Source organism: Muscardinus avellanarius (genome assembly GCF_963383645.1).
Source record: "Muscardinus avellanarius genome assembly, chromosome: 1".
Taxonomy (NCBI): domain Eukaryota; kingdom Metazoa; phylum Chordata; class Mammalia; order Rodentia; family Gliridae; genus Muscardinus; species Muscardinus avellanarius.
The window spans coordinates 32,926,603-32,941,842 of record NC_137786.1 but is presented as its reverse complement, the minus strand read 5'-3'; the positions used below and the strand labels follow the sequence as shown (position 1 = coordinate 32,941,842).

Here is a 15,240-nt window from a genome sequence, read left to right as displayed (position 1 = left end):
GTCTCAGCCTCCCAAACGCTGGGATTACAAGCGTTCGCTACCACGCCCTGCTCCTCTTTATTGTTATTTGGAAACAGGCTCTCCCTAAATTGCTGAGGCTGGCCTGGAACCTGCAATTCTCCAGTCTCAGCCACTACGCTCCGCGGTATTCTTAAATAGCTGCAGTTGCTGGCTGCAGACTCGGGAAGCTCGAGGCCAAAAACCCGCGCGCGCTTGACAGCCACGCGAGCCGGAGGAGCCGCAGCTCACCTCCGGCCCCTCGCTCTTCCCCTCCTCTCCCACCCGACCCCTTTCTTCCCCCATCCCTGTCCCTGTCCCTGTCCCTGTCCCTGCCCCTGCCCCTGCCCCTGCCCCAACCCCTGCCCCTCTCTTCCTCCCTTCCTCAGACCACCTCCACCTGCCCAGCCCCCTCGGCAGCGCCCCGGCCGCTGGCTCCGCCCCTCCGCCCCGCCCCCTCGGCAGCTTCCTCTTCCCGGCCCCAAAACGGCTTCTTCCAGTTCCCAGCCGGGCGAGCCGGAAGTGCGTCATGACGCGGCGCCGAGTGGCTCGTTTGGCGCGCGCGCCCCAAGCAGCGGCTCTGAGCTAGCTTCTTGGGTCTTGACCGGTTGCTCCTCGGGGTTTGATTTTTTCAAGAGCCTGGTGTCTGCGATTTTCGAGATGCCGTCTTCTTTGCTGGGCGCGGCGATGGCGGCCTCCACGTCCGCCGTTGCCGTGCAAGAAGCGCTGGAAAATGCGGGGCGGCTGATCGACCGTCAGTTGCTAGAAGACCGCATGTACCCGGACCTTTCCGAGCTGCTCATGGTGCCGGCCCCAAGTGAGTGATGTCTGCCCATCGGTGTCCCTGCTTTCTTGGCCGAAGGGACTGTCGCCTGCCTCTCTAGCTGGGTCCTTCTCCCCAGGCTTGGTCCTGGCGAGGACATCCTGAGATTGAGGGCGCTGTTTATTGCATTTCTGAAGAACAGCAAACAGCCTCTTTTCATCGTTGTTGATGTTTCCCCTCTGTCCTCACGTTCTTCATTGTAGGTATTTGAGAGGATAATACTGAAGAACACGCTCCCAGTTAAAGCAGAAAGAGGCAAAGACCTCCTGTCCTAACGATGCCCTCACTCGTCCCGAGTGCTTGTCACCAAGGCCGATGAGGAGCTTCTGGCCCCAGTCTCGTCTTTTTTCATTTTTTGTATTAAATGAATGAATCCGAAGCGCAAATTTAATTTGGAATCAACCATTCTTTTAAGGATTCGCATTTTTTGGTTAGAGTTGCTGTAATACAAGTCTAGGAGGAGTGAAAAGATCAATCAGTGGGAAAAAGGAATAGAACAAGGCAATCAGCAGTGCTGATAAACAGGGAGGGTGAGGCAAAGTGTATCAACAAAAGAGAAATGACTAATAAGTCGTTTAACGGTTTTAAATATAGCCAGATCCTCGAGGCTTATGGAATTTTGTCAGTTGCTAAAAAGAGCAACTGCTTTGTGAAATGGAAATTGAAACAAAAAAAAGCAGGGGTGTGTAAGATAGATGTAGATGAAATTTTTGTCAACAGAATCTAAGGCGATTTAATCAGGATAATCAGCAATGTGAACCGAAAGTACACCTCTATCAATTTGTAAAAATCGGTGAGAGACTTGTGATTAGAAATGATCGAGACAAACATTTGTCCCCGATAGCAACTTATAAATAGGCTTGTCTTATAAAACCGAATTGGTCGCCTGGCGTGGTGGCACAGGCTTGTAATCCCCGCGCTAGGGAGGCGGAGACAAGAGGATTGCGCTGGTTCGAAACCAGCCTCGCTGGCTTAAGAGACCCTATTTCCAAATAAAAGAATATAAAATAGGTCTGGGAGTGTAGCCCGGAGGTAGAAGGGCTTCCAGGAACCCCAGTACCACCAAAAAATTTTAAAAAATAAAACGAATTGGTCTATTATTAGTAACTATTATCTCAGTTTGCCCTGAGGTTTGAAAACCAGAAATAAAAACAGTCCATGCATTCTGATTGTCCTCTTACATATGTGATCCCTTTACACACTTTCCTTTTTAACCTGATCCCTTCTTTTCCATTCTATGCTCAATCCATTGCTCTCGTCACCCTGAATTATTAAACAGGTCTTCTATAAGAAACCTTGTCTTCAGATTATTTTGTACTCTTATCATTTCTAGCATGTTCTTTCTTTGCCTGACAAACTTCTTTCAGATTCCCTGGGAAAGTCTTCAGTTTCTCTGAAGGATTTCTTAACTGTTCCCATCCTCACTAAAGGTACCACTTCCACCTTTTATGTTCCCACTTCCATTAACATGTGCAGTGTTCTATTAAAATTATGTTTTGGGTTCAAATGGGATGTCTAGGATTAACTTTAAAAAGAATCCATTGAAGCTTGGTGTGGTGATGCACGCTTATAATCCCAGTACTTGGAGGAGGCTGAGACCAGCAGATTGAAGGTTCAAAGAAAGCCTCAGCAAGCAATGAGACTCTCATCAACCTAGCAGAGACCCTGTTTCAAAATAGGGCTGGGGGTGTAGCTTGGAGGTAGAATTCCTTTGAGTTCAAGCCCCACGACTATTTTTAAAAAATATATTGTGGAATGGATAGTAATTGAAACATGACTGACTGGGTATATTTGTAATTGTTAAAAGGTGCATTATCAATACATAAGAACTGATTGCATTTTTCTTCTGCTTGTATATATTTCTATATTTCTTTAAATTTCCATAATACATTTTTTAGGTATCAGTTTTAAGTATCAGCTTCCCTCAACATCTTTGTATTCTGGAGAGCCTGAAAAGGTGCCTGGAATAATTGTCAGATACGTCTAATGTTCAGGACCAGTAAGGACAGGCAGAGTATACCAGCACATTCCTGCTCTTATTCATAGGAATCTAAGAGCAAGAGGATGGTTGCCCACTAAGAACACTTTAGAGAGCAGTTTGTGATTTTTCTCCCTAGTAAGATGTTGCTTGGTCGTATTATTTGGCTTATTGATCTGGGGAAGAAATATTTTTAAAATGAATATTTTAATCTGTAAATGTTTAAAGTAGGAAAGGCAATGAGCTTTTTCTCTAATCAGTATTTTGTTTGTCCACAATTCTCTTATCTTTGAATCCTAACATGGTTTTATAAATCTTTTCCCATTTCACATTAATAAAGTAACAGATACTAAATTTATAAACTGAATATTTTCTTTATTATGAAGTAAATCTTTGTGAAAGATAAACTTCCAGTCAGGATCGAAACCAGTAACTATGTCCTCTTTTTTTTTTTTTTGGTGTGGTGGGGGAGAGGGGAGGTACTGGGGATTGAACTCAGGGGCATTCTACCTCTGAGCTACACCCCAAGCCTTATTTTTTATTCTTTGTTTTGAAACAGGGTCTCACTAAGTTGTGGAGGGCCTCACTAAGTAGCTGAGGCTGGCTGTGACCCTGCCATCCTCCTGTTTCAGCCTCCCAAGTACTGGGATTATAAGCGTGTGTCACCAAGCCCAGCTAACTCTTCGAACCTGCATGATCCTCCTGTCTCCGCGCCTCCCAAGCGCAGGGATTACAAGCGTGTGCCACCACGGCCGGCTAACTCTGCCCTCTTTATCAGTGGAATTTCTCAGATCCACATTGTGTCAGGCAAGGATTCCTTTATTCTCTTTGTACCTTTAGAACCACCACATGAAACCAGGCGTGGTGGCGCGTGCTTGTAATCCCTGCGCTTGGGAGGCTGAGACTGGAGGATCGCACAGGTTCGAAGCCAGCCTCAGCTACTTAGTGAGGCTCTCAGCAACTTAGTGAGACCCTGTTTCCAAATAAAATATAAAATAGGTCTGGGAGTATAGCCCGGAAGTAGAAAGCCTCTGGGTTCCACCTCCAGTTCCACCAAAAAAAAAAAAAAATAGAACCACCACATGCACAATTTTGGGGAAGGGGCTTGAAATGCTTCTTTATACCTAGTTGATGATCATTACATTTTTATTATAAATAATCGCAATTCTTTATTTTTTATAGATAATCCCACTGTTTCTGGCATGTCGGATATGGATTATCCTCTACAAGGACCTGGTTTGCTGTCAGTACCAAACCTTCCAGAGATCAGTTCTATCCGAAGAGTTCCTCTCCCACCTGAACTTGTTGAACAGTTTGGACGTATCCTCTTACTTTGTATTTACTATTTCAAAATAAGTATTTTTATTACTATAACCCTTATTGTTTGATTAGTATATATAAGTTCATGAACTGTAAGAATTTTATTTAAAACATGTAAGTATATGGGTAGTCTGTGATTGGAAAGTGGGTCACAGCTGGTAATCGAACCCAGAGCCTCACATATAGTTGGCAAGAGCTCTACCACTAAAATGCCCCTGGATTCAATCCCCAATACCAACACACACACACACACATACACACATACTCATACACACCGTCCCCAGATGACAGGGTTTTTTAATCATAAGCTTTAAGTCAAAAGCTATTGAAATGAAATAGCTTTTTAATTTAAGATAAATGAAATTGAAATCTTTCTACCTTACATCCATACTACCTCAGATATGCAGTGTAACTGCATGATGGGCGTGTTTCCTCCTATCAGCAGAGCTTGGCTTACAATTGACAGTGACATATTTATGTGGAACTATGAAGATGGGTATGTATTTAAGGCTGACTTGCTTCAGGGTGATTGCAATTCAGATAAACTATTGCCTCTTACAGCTTGTGCTGTACTCTTCAGAAGCTACCTGATTTATCTTTCATTCATTTAATATCTGGGTATTTCTCAGTATGCATACCAATCATTGGGAATGTTAAAATGTGGGTTCTATTTTTTGTAGCTCTGAGTTAGGCAGAAGAATATTCATTTCTAACAAGCTCCCAGTTGATGCTGCAGTGTGCGTACCACTCTTCCTTTGCTCTGCTAAGGATTAGAAGTTTGCATATTAAACAAGTGCTTTACCACTGAGCCACATTCTCAGCCCTAAGTACCACTCTTGAGTAACAGGGTCTATGTCCCAAGCTCTTGTCCTGTATTAAAAGATAGTATATCCAAGTACTTGGGAGGCTGAGACAGGAGGATCACAGGTTCATAGCCACCCTCAGCTACTTAGTGAGGCCTTCAGCAATTAGTTAGACCCTGTTTTAAAATAAAGAATAAAACACAGGATTGGGGGTGTAGCTCAGAGCTAGAATGCTCCTGGGTTCAATTTCTGATACTGAAGAAAAAAGAAAAAAAGATAATATATTGGTAGCTGGATGAGGCACACACCTGTAATTCTAGTACTTGGGAGGCTGTGACAGGAGAATCACAGGTTTGAAGCTAGCACACAGTAACTTAGTGACACCCTGTTTCAAAATAAAATAGAGCTGGATATATAGCTCAGAGGTGTATATTGGTAAATTATTTTTGAGAGTTCATATAACATTTTTAAGGACCTCTGTTTTCCTTGTATTTCTATTGAGTGGTCATCCAATAATTTATTGAAATGACAGCAGTTCTGTTGACATTTTGAGTCCTGATCTTGTGTAAATTAAATGTATATAATAGCATCTAGGTGAAGGCCCAAGGCATTCTTAAATATCGAGTCTACTGATCTGGTGATCTCTCTCTTGGCTTTATAAAGATAAATTTTGTTTTACTTTCACTTCATCATATTATCCTTAAGTGAGTTATGGTTTAATCAGAGGAAGGCCAAGTGGTTAAGATGTTACTCTTACCCTCATATAATTCCTGTTCTTTTTAGGAACATATACAAACACCCAGAACACTGTAACATTGAATCAACATTGATACTATATGGCAACTTATATTTGTAGCTTACATGAAAATAAACTTTTTTTTTCCTGGTGTCCTACTAGGGATTCAACCCAGGGGCACTCTACCTCTGACATGTGCCCCAGTTTATTTCTTTTTGGGCAGCAAGGTCTCACTAGGTTGCTGAGGCTGGCTTTGAACCTGTGATCTCCCTGTCTCATTTCTGCTGAAATTGTGTATGTGTGTGTTTTCCTAAGGATTAAGCTCAGGATCTTCTGCATGCTATGCAAGCAGTATACCACTGAGCTACATCCCCAACCCTCTACTAAAGATTTTTTCCCATTTATACATATTATCTATTTGTCAATTTTTCCATTAGAGCCTGTACTGTATCTTAACTATAGTTATTTCGAATTCCTTGCCTGGTAGTTTGTATTAACCTTGTTGTGTTGGTTACTTTTTTTCTTGAAGTAAGGCTTTTTTCCCTGTTTCTTCTTTTTTTTCCTGTCTCTCTTTTTTATAATTGAAAGCCAAATTATTGAGTGTAGCACAGTACTGCAATATGTAGCAAGTATCCTTAGAAATGGTCATGTCTAGCTGGGCATGGTGGCATATGCTTGTAATCCCAGTAGTTGGGAGGCTGAGACAGGGGATCACAGGTTAGAGGTTAGCCTCAGCATCTTAGTGATACCTTGTTTCAAAATAAAAAGAATACAGTAGGATTGGAGGTATAGTTTGGAGACAGATTTTCCCTGGGCTTCATCGCCAGTAGCAAAAGGAAGGAAGGAAGGAAGGAAGGAAGGAAGGAAGGAAGGAAGGAAGGAAGGAAATGGACATTTCCTTTGCTAATGTATAGCAAGTAATCCTTTATTGTGGAAGAAGTTCAATTTTTCCAAGTCAGGAACTGAGCTGGGTTTGGTTTGGTTGTTGATGTTTTCCTCAGAGTACGACAGGTATCAGAACTCCTTTAGATTTTCCTTAGGCTTAGAATGCAGGTTGAGTTGGTGGAGATTTTTTCTCAGTGTTTTTGTTTTCCTCATTGGTTTTCCATGTGAGGGTCCTCTTTTCTGAGTGGGTCCTCCTCACACAGTTGCCTCTTCCCTAGCAATTGATCTTATTGGTAACTAATGTTTGTAGTCCTGTTGAAAAGAAGGTTTGGATGTTGTATAACTTTCCCTGTTTTTCTAGTTCATGATTAAGCCTACACAGGTTTGTGTCCCTGGGTCTTGGGACTAAACTAGTTTTCTTTGCTAGTTTATTTATTTCCTTGTTTATTTTTCATTATATCTTGTGTCTAAATTTGTTCAAATAATTTTTTTAATTGCTTAATAAGACTGCTTTCTTTGTGTTTATGACCTTTTTTTTCAATTATTGACAGAGGAGACCTTGCCTATTTTGATGGACTTAGTGAGACTATTCTTGCTGTGGGGCTTGTGAAACCAAAACCTGGTAAGAATTTAAAATATAAAAATGAGATTATGCTTGAATATGCATAGACTCCAAATGCTCTAAAACTGAATAATAAATTATTACAAGTAGTTGAGTTTCCCATTGAAATTTTACTCTGAATTACTTCTAATAAGAAATACACGCCAGGCGTGGTGCCACAGGCTTGTAATCCCAGCATTTGGGAGGCCGGGACTGGAGGATTGCGGATCGTGGGTCGTGGACAGCCTCAGCTACTTAGTGAGGCCTCTGCAACTTAGTGAGACCCTGTTTCAAAATAAAGAGTAAAATATAGGGCAGGGGATGAAGCTTGGAGTTTGAATGTCCCTGGGTCCCATCCCCAGACATGCAAAAAAAGAAAGAAAGAAAGAAAGAAAGAAAGAAAGAAAGAAAGAAAGAAAGAAAGAAAGAAAGAAAGAAAGAAAGAAAGAAAGCAAGCAGGCAGGCAAGCAAGCAATATACAAAGTGATTAGGACTGGGCATGGTGGCACACACCTGTAATCTTATGCTTGGGAGGCTGAGACAGGAGGATCACAAGTTCAAGGACAACCTCAGCAATGTAGTGAGATTCTCAGCAACCGAGTAAGACCCTGTTTCAGAACAAAAATTGGGGCTGAAGGTGTACCGTGGAGGTAAAATGCTCTTGGATTCAATCCCCAGACCACAAAAAATAAAAAAACAAACCAAAGTGATTAGAAATTTTAAATGTTTATTCACTTTACTGGTGGGAATCTTATTTTTAATAGGGCTGGAGATTGAAACCAGAGCCTGTGCATTCTAGGCCAGCATTGTATCACTGAGCGACATCCCCAGCCCCTGACTCTTAAATATTAAACTGTAAATTTGTATGTGTGTGATAATGGGGAGCCTGCACGATCCTCCTTGTCTCTGCCTCCCAAGCATGGGGATTACAAGCCTGCGCCACCACGCCCAGCTTTTATTTAGATTTTTTACTTCTCTGTCATTTACCTGATTTTTTTTTCCCGGTGTGTGTGTGTGTGTGTGTGTGTGTGTGTGTGTGTGTGTGTGTGTGTGGTACTGGGGGTGGAACCCAGGGGCTTTTCTACCTCCAGGCTATACTCCCAGACCTATTTTATACTTTATTTGGAAACAGGGTCTCACTAAGTTGCCGAGAGCCTCACTCAGTAGCTGAGGCTGCTGGCTTGGAACCTGTGTGATCCTCCTGTGTCAGCCTCCCAAGCATTGGGATTACAAGCGTGCGCCACCACGCCCGGCTTACTTGAATTTTTTTGCTTTATAGATTGTTTATCAATTATTGAATTTTATCTAAAAACTCATTTTGTCTCATCATATTTTTAGACTTGATAGCCCAGTGGAAGTGAGAATAGAGTTCAGAATAAATAGAAGTTATAAGCATTGTTTAACTTTCAATATCACCTTGATAGCCAAATCTTTTATTGCAGATACGGGTAAGCAGAATGGATTTATTTAAATTTAATATATACTCTTTGAATGCCTTCCTGCAAGAGGCAACAATGACAAAATTTGTTTCTTAAACAAGACCTGAATAAAAATTTTTTCCTTAGGCTGAGACAGGAGGAGCAACTTAGTGAAGCCCTGTTTCAAAAAGCAAACTAGGGCCAGGGGTGTAACTCAGAGGTATAAGGCTCCTACGTTCATCCCTAGTACCATACTCAAAAAAGGAAATTACAGTTTTGAAATTTTAAGTTTTTTTTTTTTTTTAATTGAAATGTGCATCTTTATTTTATTTTTTGTGGTGCTGGGTGTGGAACCCAGGCGCTTTTCTACCTCCAGGCTATATTCCCAGGCCTATTTTATACGTTATTTGGAAACAGGATCTCACTAAGTCGCTGAGAACCTCACTAAGTAGCTGAGGCTGCTTCGAACCTGTGTATTCCTCCTGTCTCAGCCTCCCAAGAGCTGGGATTACAAGCGTGTGACACCATGCCCAGCTGAAACTTGCATTTCTATACATTTGATAGAATTAGAAATGTCTTTTCTTTATATAGAATCTTAAAACTCTTTACCCTGGTGATGTATGTCTCTCTCGGGTTTTGTTTTGTTTTGTTTTCTTGTGTGTGTGCATAGCAGGAAGATACTAGAGATTGAATCCACGGGCATTTTACTTTTGAACTATATCCCCAACCTGGTTTGTTTTGTTTTGTTTTTTGGAAACAGTCTCAATCCTCCTGTCTCAGCCTCCCAAGTACTGGGATTACAGGTATGTGCCACCATGCCCGGATTATTTTCTTTATTTAAAAGTTTATTCATAGAAAAATCAATGGCCAGCCCAATACAGTAGCACATGCCTGTAATCCCAATACTTGGGAGACTGAGACAGAAGCATCACAAATTTGATAACAACCTCAGCAACTTCTCCACATTTTAATTGTTCATCTAAAACAAATAATAAAATTTAAAGATTTTATTCTATTCAAATACAAAATTCAATACAATATTGAAATTGCAGCAGTTTTTTTTTTTTTTTTTTTTTTTTTGGTACTGGGGGTGGAACTCAGAGGCATTCTACCTCTGAGCTACACCCTCAGCCCTATTTTTTATTTTTTGAAACAGGCAGGGTATCACTGAGTTGCAAAGGGCCTCACTAAGTAGCTGAAGCTGGCTGCATACCTGCGTTTCTACTGTCTCAACCTCCCAAATGCTGGAATTACAAGTGTGCACCACCACACCTGGCTAAATTGTGGCAGTGTTTTGACTTTGACGCTTTATCTTTGATTGAACTACTTTGACCTTTGTTACTAATAAATATGGAAAATTCTGACTCTGAAAAGTATGTTATGTTATAATCTGAACGGGATGACACTTGCCTGTAATCCTACTTACTTGGGAGGCTGAGGCAGGTAGATAGAAAGTTCAAACTTAGCCTCCCTATCTTAGCAACACCCTGTCTCAAAAAAAAAAAAAAAAGAATTGGAGTGTAGCTCAGTAGTAGAGTGCTCTTGGATTCAGTCCCCAGTACTACAAATAAAATAAAATAAACTTAAACTAAATTTGTAATGTAACAGTTTTTACATAACATTAATATGGAATGTTTTCCAATGTGGTTCTTTTCTACTACTATTTACTTTTTTTTTTTTTTTTTTTTTTTCCAGTACTGGGGATGTGGGGATGGAACCCAGGGACATTCTACCTCTGAGCTACACCCTAGCCCTATTTTTTACTCTTTATTTTGAAACAAGGTCTCATTGAGTTGCAAAGGGCCTCACTAAGTAGCCGAGGCTGTCCATGAACCGTGATCCTCCTGTCTCAGCCTCCTAAACGTTGGGATTACAAGTGTGTGCCACCACGCCCAGCTTACTTTTTTTTTTTGTACGGTATCCAGAATATAACCCAGGGGCATTGTACCTCCAAGCTACATTCCCAGCCCTATTTTTTAATCTTTTTATTTTTGAAACAAGGTCTAACTGAGTTGTGAAGGGCTTTGCTAAGTAGCTGAGGCTATCCGAGAACTACAATCCTCTGGTCTCCCCCTCCCAAAGGCTGGGATTACAACCAGCCTCTGGTGTACTTATTTAAATTGTAATATTTGAACATCAGAACTAACTGAATTGAAATTAGATTTTATTTCTTTTTTCTTCTTTTTGGTAGTACTGGAGATAGAGCCCAAAGGCCTTCTATCTCCGAACTATCCCCAGCCCTATTTTTTATTCTTTATTTTGAAATGGGCTCTCACTAATTTGCAGAGAGCCTCACTAAATAGCTGAGGCTGGCCACGAACCTGATTTCCTGTCTCAGCCTCCCAAGTACTGGCTTTACAAGTGTGCACCACCATGCCCAATTCAAACTTTTTATTTACTGTTAAATAGTAACTTATTTTAAGGGTAAAACCATATTCTATTAATGCTTACTTGAATGCTGACTGTTTTAATGAAAAAAATTCCTTCCCTTTGTCTACTTTCCCTTAGGCATCTTTCAGCCTCATGTACGACACCTCTTGGTTTTGGCAACCCCTGTAGATATAGTAATTCTTGGACTCAGCTATGCCAATTTACAAACAGGTATGGTACCCACATTATATTTTTGAAAATAATAATATGTTGACTAATATGAGATGTAAAAACTAATTTAGGTGAAATATAGAATTCTGTGATGTGAATTAATGAGTATTACTACCAAATACTCAGTATCTGTGCCAAAATTTAATAATATCAGTTAGTTTTTTCTTGATGTTTTAATACATACATTTCTTGCTGTGAGTATAAATATTTGAATGACATTTCTTGTAATTTTAAAATGTATGTTATGGAAGTTTTGGGGTATTTTAGTAAGAATTCAATATGAATATTAATTCTGAAGATAATGCAAAGATCACTCTATACTTTAATATGATTAACAAACTGATTCTTATATTTTTTCCTTAAAAAAAAAAATAGGTTCTGGGATTCTGAATGACAGCATGTCTGGTGGAATGCAGTTGCTTCCAGATCCTTTATATTCTCTTCCCACTGATAACACTTACCTTCTAGCAATAACTTCCACTGATAATGGCAGGATTTTCTTGGCTGGGAAGGATGGCTGTTTATATGAAGTAGCATACCAAGTAAGTTTGATCTTTATAAATATCCTTTATTTTCTTTCTCTTGGTGAAGTAGTAAAAGATGAGCTTTTGTTTTAATTTTCTGATTAGATCACATAGTGTCATTTTAAAAATATTTTATGAGTGCATTAGAATTATATATCATAGCTGGGTGTGGTGGCACATGCTTGTAATCCTAGCATTTGGGAGGCTGAGACAGAAGGATGGCAGTTTGCAGACAACCTCAGTTACTTAGTGAGGCCCTTTGCAAATCAGTGAGACCCTGTTTCAAAATAAAGAATAAAAAATAGGACTGGGGGTGTAGCTCGAAGGTAAAATGCCCCTGGATTTCATCCCCAGTACTGCAAAAAAAAAAAAAAAAAAGAATTATACATCATAGTGAGATGAAATTTAGTGTGATGAAAAACAATGTGCACAACTCATTACATATTCCCTTCCATGTCCTAGACATAATATATTCTTAAGGGAAATGTTAAGTCTTGCAGTTAAAGATGTAGTCTTCTATCTCTACTTTATGACGGCAAAACTAGTCATATAGTCTTTTACCCAGAGGTAAAAATTATTATCAGTTTTCCTTCCTCTGTCTGTGTCTCTCTATTTTTGTAATGATGGGTATCAAACCCAGTGCCTCTATGCTAGCCAAGTGCTCTGCTGCTAAGCTATATCCCAGCTTCCATTATCACCTCTGTGTATTGTCTTTGCAGACCATGATATGTACATTAATGTAGTGTGTGTGTGTGTGTGTGTGTGCGCGCGCGCGCACGCGCATGCATATAAAGAAACACAGTATACTTTCTTGAATGTATGCTTTTTCTCTCCTTTGTTGATGTGTGGTACTTAGGATTGAAACCAGGGCCTTTCTACCTCTGAGCTACATCCCTTGTCTTATTTTGTTTTATTTTTTATTTTGAAACATGGTCTAAATGGGAAGGCAGAGGCACCAAGTACTTTGCACATGCATGTCATTGTCAACATGATTTACATTATATTGTGAGAATATAATGCACCAATAAAAGCCCATAAAAAGAAAAAAAGAAACAAGTTATGGAAAGCCTCACTAAGTTGCCGAGGCTAGCTGCAAACCTAGATACTTCTGTCTCTGCCTCCCTAGTATTGGGATTATAGCTGTGTGTCACCATGCTGGCTTGAATGTATGCTCTTATTTAGATAATTATATTTTTATAATTGACTTTTCCCTTAACAGTATGTCTAGAAATTCTTTAGATTGCCTGTACTTGGTAAACACTTAATTACAGGACTAAATTTAGTAGTTAATTTTTTGTTGGGGGGGTGGATGGAACCCAGGGGCATTCAACCTCCGAGCTACACTCTCTGCCCTATTTTTTTAGTCTTTATTTTTGAAACAGAGTCTCACTAAGTTGTGGAGGGCCTCACTAAGTAGCTGAAGCTGGCCACGAACCTCAATCCTCTGGTCTCAGCCTCCCGAATGCTGGAATTATAAGTGTGCACGACCACGCCCAGCTCAGCAGATAATTGTAAAGGCAGTATCTCACTTCATTTGAAATTGTTGGTAATTCATGAAGGCTTGAGTATTTTGATAAATATGGTATACATCAGTTGTTTTAAGTTATATACCTTTACAAGTCTATTTTTTTTTCTTTAAGGCAGAAGCAGGTTGGTTTAGTCAAAGATGTAGGAAGATAAACCACTCAAAGAGTGCACTTTCTTTCCTTGTTCCTTCCTTGCTACAATTCACATTCTCAGAAGATGGTAAGTAGAAAATAAATTTGGTAAATAAAACAAAATTTTAACACACCTTTGATTTAATATTTTCTTCAGAGTTCTTAATTACGACACTTTGTCATACTCTAACATTTGTTATGTATTCATAAAGTCTTGCAAAGGGTAAAGGAATTAATTACAAAATGCAGTGCAAAGAAAGTATGGATTTTATTCTCAAGTTACTTAATTCTGATAAATGCAGCATCATAAACATGTGTCCAAAACAATATGTATACTTAAACTTATGTGTGTGTGTGTGTGTGTGTGTGTGTGTGAGAGAGAGAGAGAGAGAGAGAGAGAGAGAGAGAGAGAGAGAGAGAGAGAGAGAGAGAGAGAGATATTCAGACATCTAATATGTGTATTGCCTGGTCTAAAATTCTCAATATATAATGGATACATATTAGATTTTAGTGAACTAAGGGATTTAAATAAAATAATTTTATATTCTTTGCTAGAATAAGATACCAGCTGGGTGTGGTGGCTCACACTTGTAACCCCAGTACTTGAAAGGCAGAGACAGGATGATTGCAGGTTCAAGAGTACCCTCAGCAACTTAGTAAGACTCTTAGCAACCTAGAAGACCCTGTTTCAAAATAAGAAATAAAAGGGCTGGGATTGTAGCTCAGAGGTAGAATGCATCTGGATTCAATATCTAGTACCTAAAAAATAAATACACTGCCGGGTGTGATGGCACACGATTGTAATTCCCAGCATTTGGGAGGCTGAGACCAGAGGATCATGGTTCAAAGACAGCCTCAGCTACTTAGTGAGGCCCTCCACAACTCAGTGAGACCCTGTTTCAAAAATAAAGAATAAAAAATAGGGCAGGGAATGTAGCTCGGAGGTCAAATGCCCATGGGTTTCATCCCCAGACCCGCAAAATAAGCAAACAAACAAACTTACATACCTAAAATTTAATATTACAGAATTTTTAGTCATGCTTTACCTAACGATGGGGATATATTCTAAGAGATGCCTTCTTAGACAATCTTGGCATTGTCCTAATATAGAGTATGCTTATACAACTAAGGTTGCTATAACATCACTATGTAATATGATCTTTTTGTGTGTGTGTGTGTGGTAATCGAGATGGTACCCAGGGCCATTCTACCTCCGAGCTACATCCCCAGCCCTATTTTTTATTTATTTATTTATTTATTTTTGCCTGTGTGGTACTGGGGATGGAACCCAGGAGCATTCTACCTCTGAGCTACCACCCCAGCCCTATTTTTTTATTCTTAATTTTGAAGCAAGGTCTGACTTGCAGGGGGCCTCACTAAGTAGCTGAAGCTGGCCAAGAACTGTGGTCCTCTTAGTCTCCCAAATGGCACCACCATGCCTGGCTAGGTGATACAGTCTTATAGGACCACATTGTATGCATGTGGTCCACTTCTGACTGAAATGTCCTAATGTAGTAATAATGATTATAACTTATGTTTCTTCGCACAATGAATTACTAAATTAAATTGGAAGTTTCTTGAAGATTACAGTGTAATTTGTGTATTTTTAGGGTATAGTAAATATTCGTTAAATATTGTTGAATGATGAATAATGTACTTAGTTTAATTTGTTCTAAAATTTATTTAGAGGACAGAGTAAATTATCGGTGATGCTCTTAACCCTATCTCAGTATTTGATATCTGTTGTCTGACCTAAGTGCTTCCTGGCTTGGTCCTTATACAGATATCCTGCAACATAAATACCAGACAAGAGGGAGGAAAGCCTCTGAATGAAAAGTTCCACTTAAGCAATTTTTGTTATAAGTGAATATTGTGTTCAATCTGGTAATCCTTGAG

At 39.8% G+C, this 15,240-nt stretch overlaps 1 protein-coding gene across 2 annotated transcripts in view; it reads left to right on the top strand.

The window, feature by feature from the left end:
- Positions 1-657: 657 nt before the first annotated feature.
- The window catches only part of NUP155 (nucleoporin 155), a gene marked incomplete at both ends in the record, with an annotated part of 64,726 nt that continues 50,143 nt past the window's right edge, over positions 658-15,240 (top strand). For both annotated transcript variants that reach the window (XM_080692316.1, XM_080692315.1), the window contains 7 exons: positions 658-814; positions 3,981-4,118; positions 4,518-4,614; positions 7,094-7,164; positions 11,070-11,162; positions 11,538-11,704; positions 13,327-13,432. In XM_080692316.1, the coding sequence (XP_080548442.1) occupies positions 658-814; positions 3,981-4,118; positions 4,518-4,614; positions 7,094-7,164; positions 11,070-11,162; positions 11,538-11,704; positions 13,327-13,432 (829 nt within the window). The remainder of the gene's footprint in view (positions 815-3,980; positions 4,119-4,517; positions 4,615-7,093; positions 7,165-11,069; positions 11,163-11,537; positions 11,705-13,326; positions 13,433-15,240) is intronic.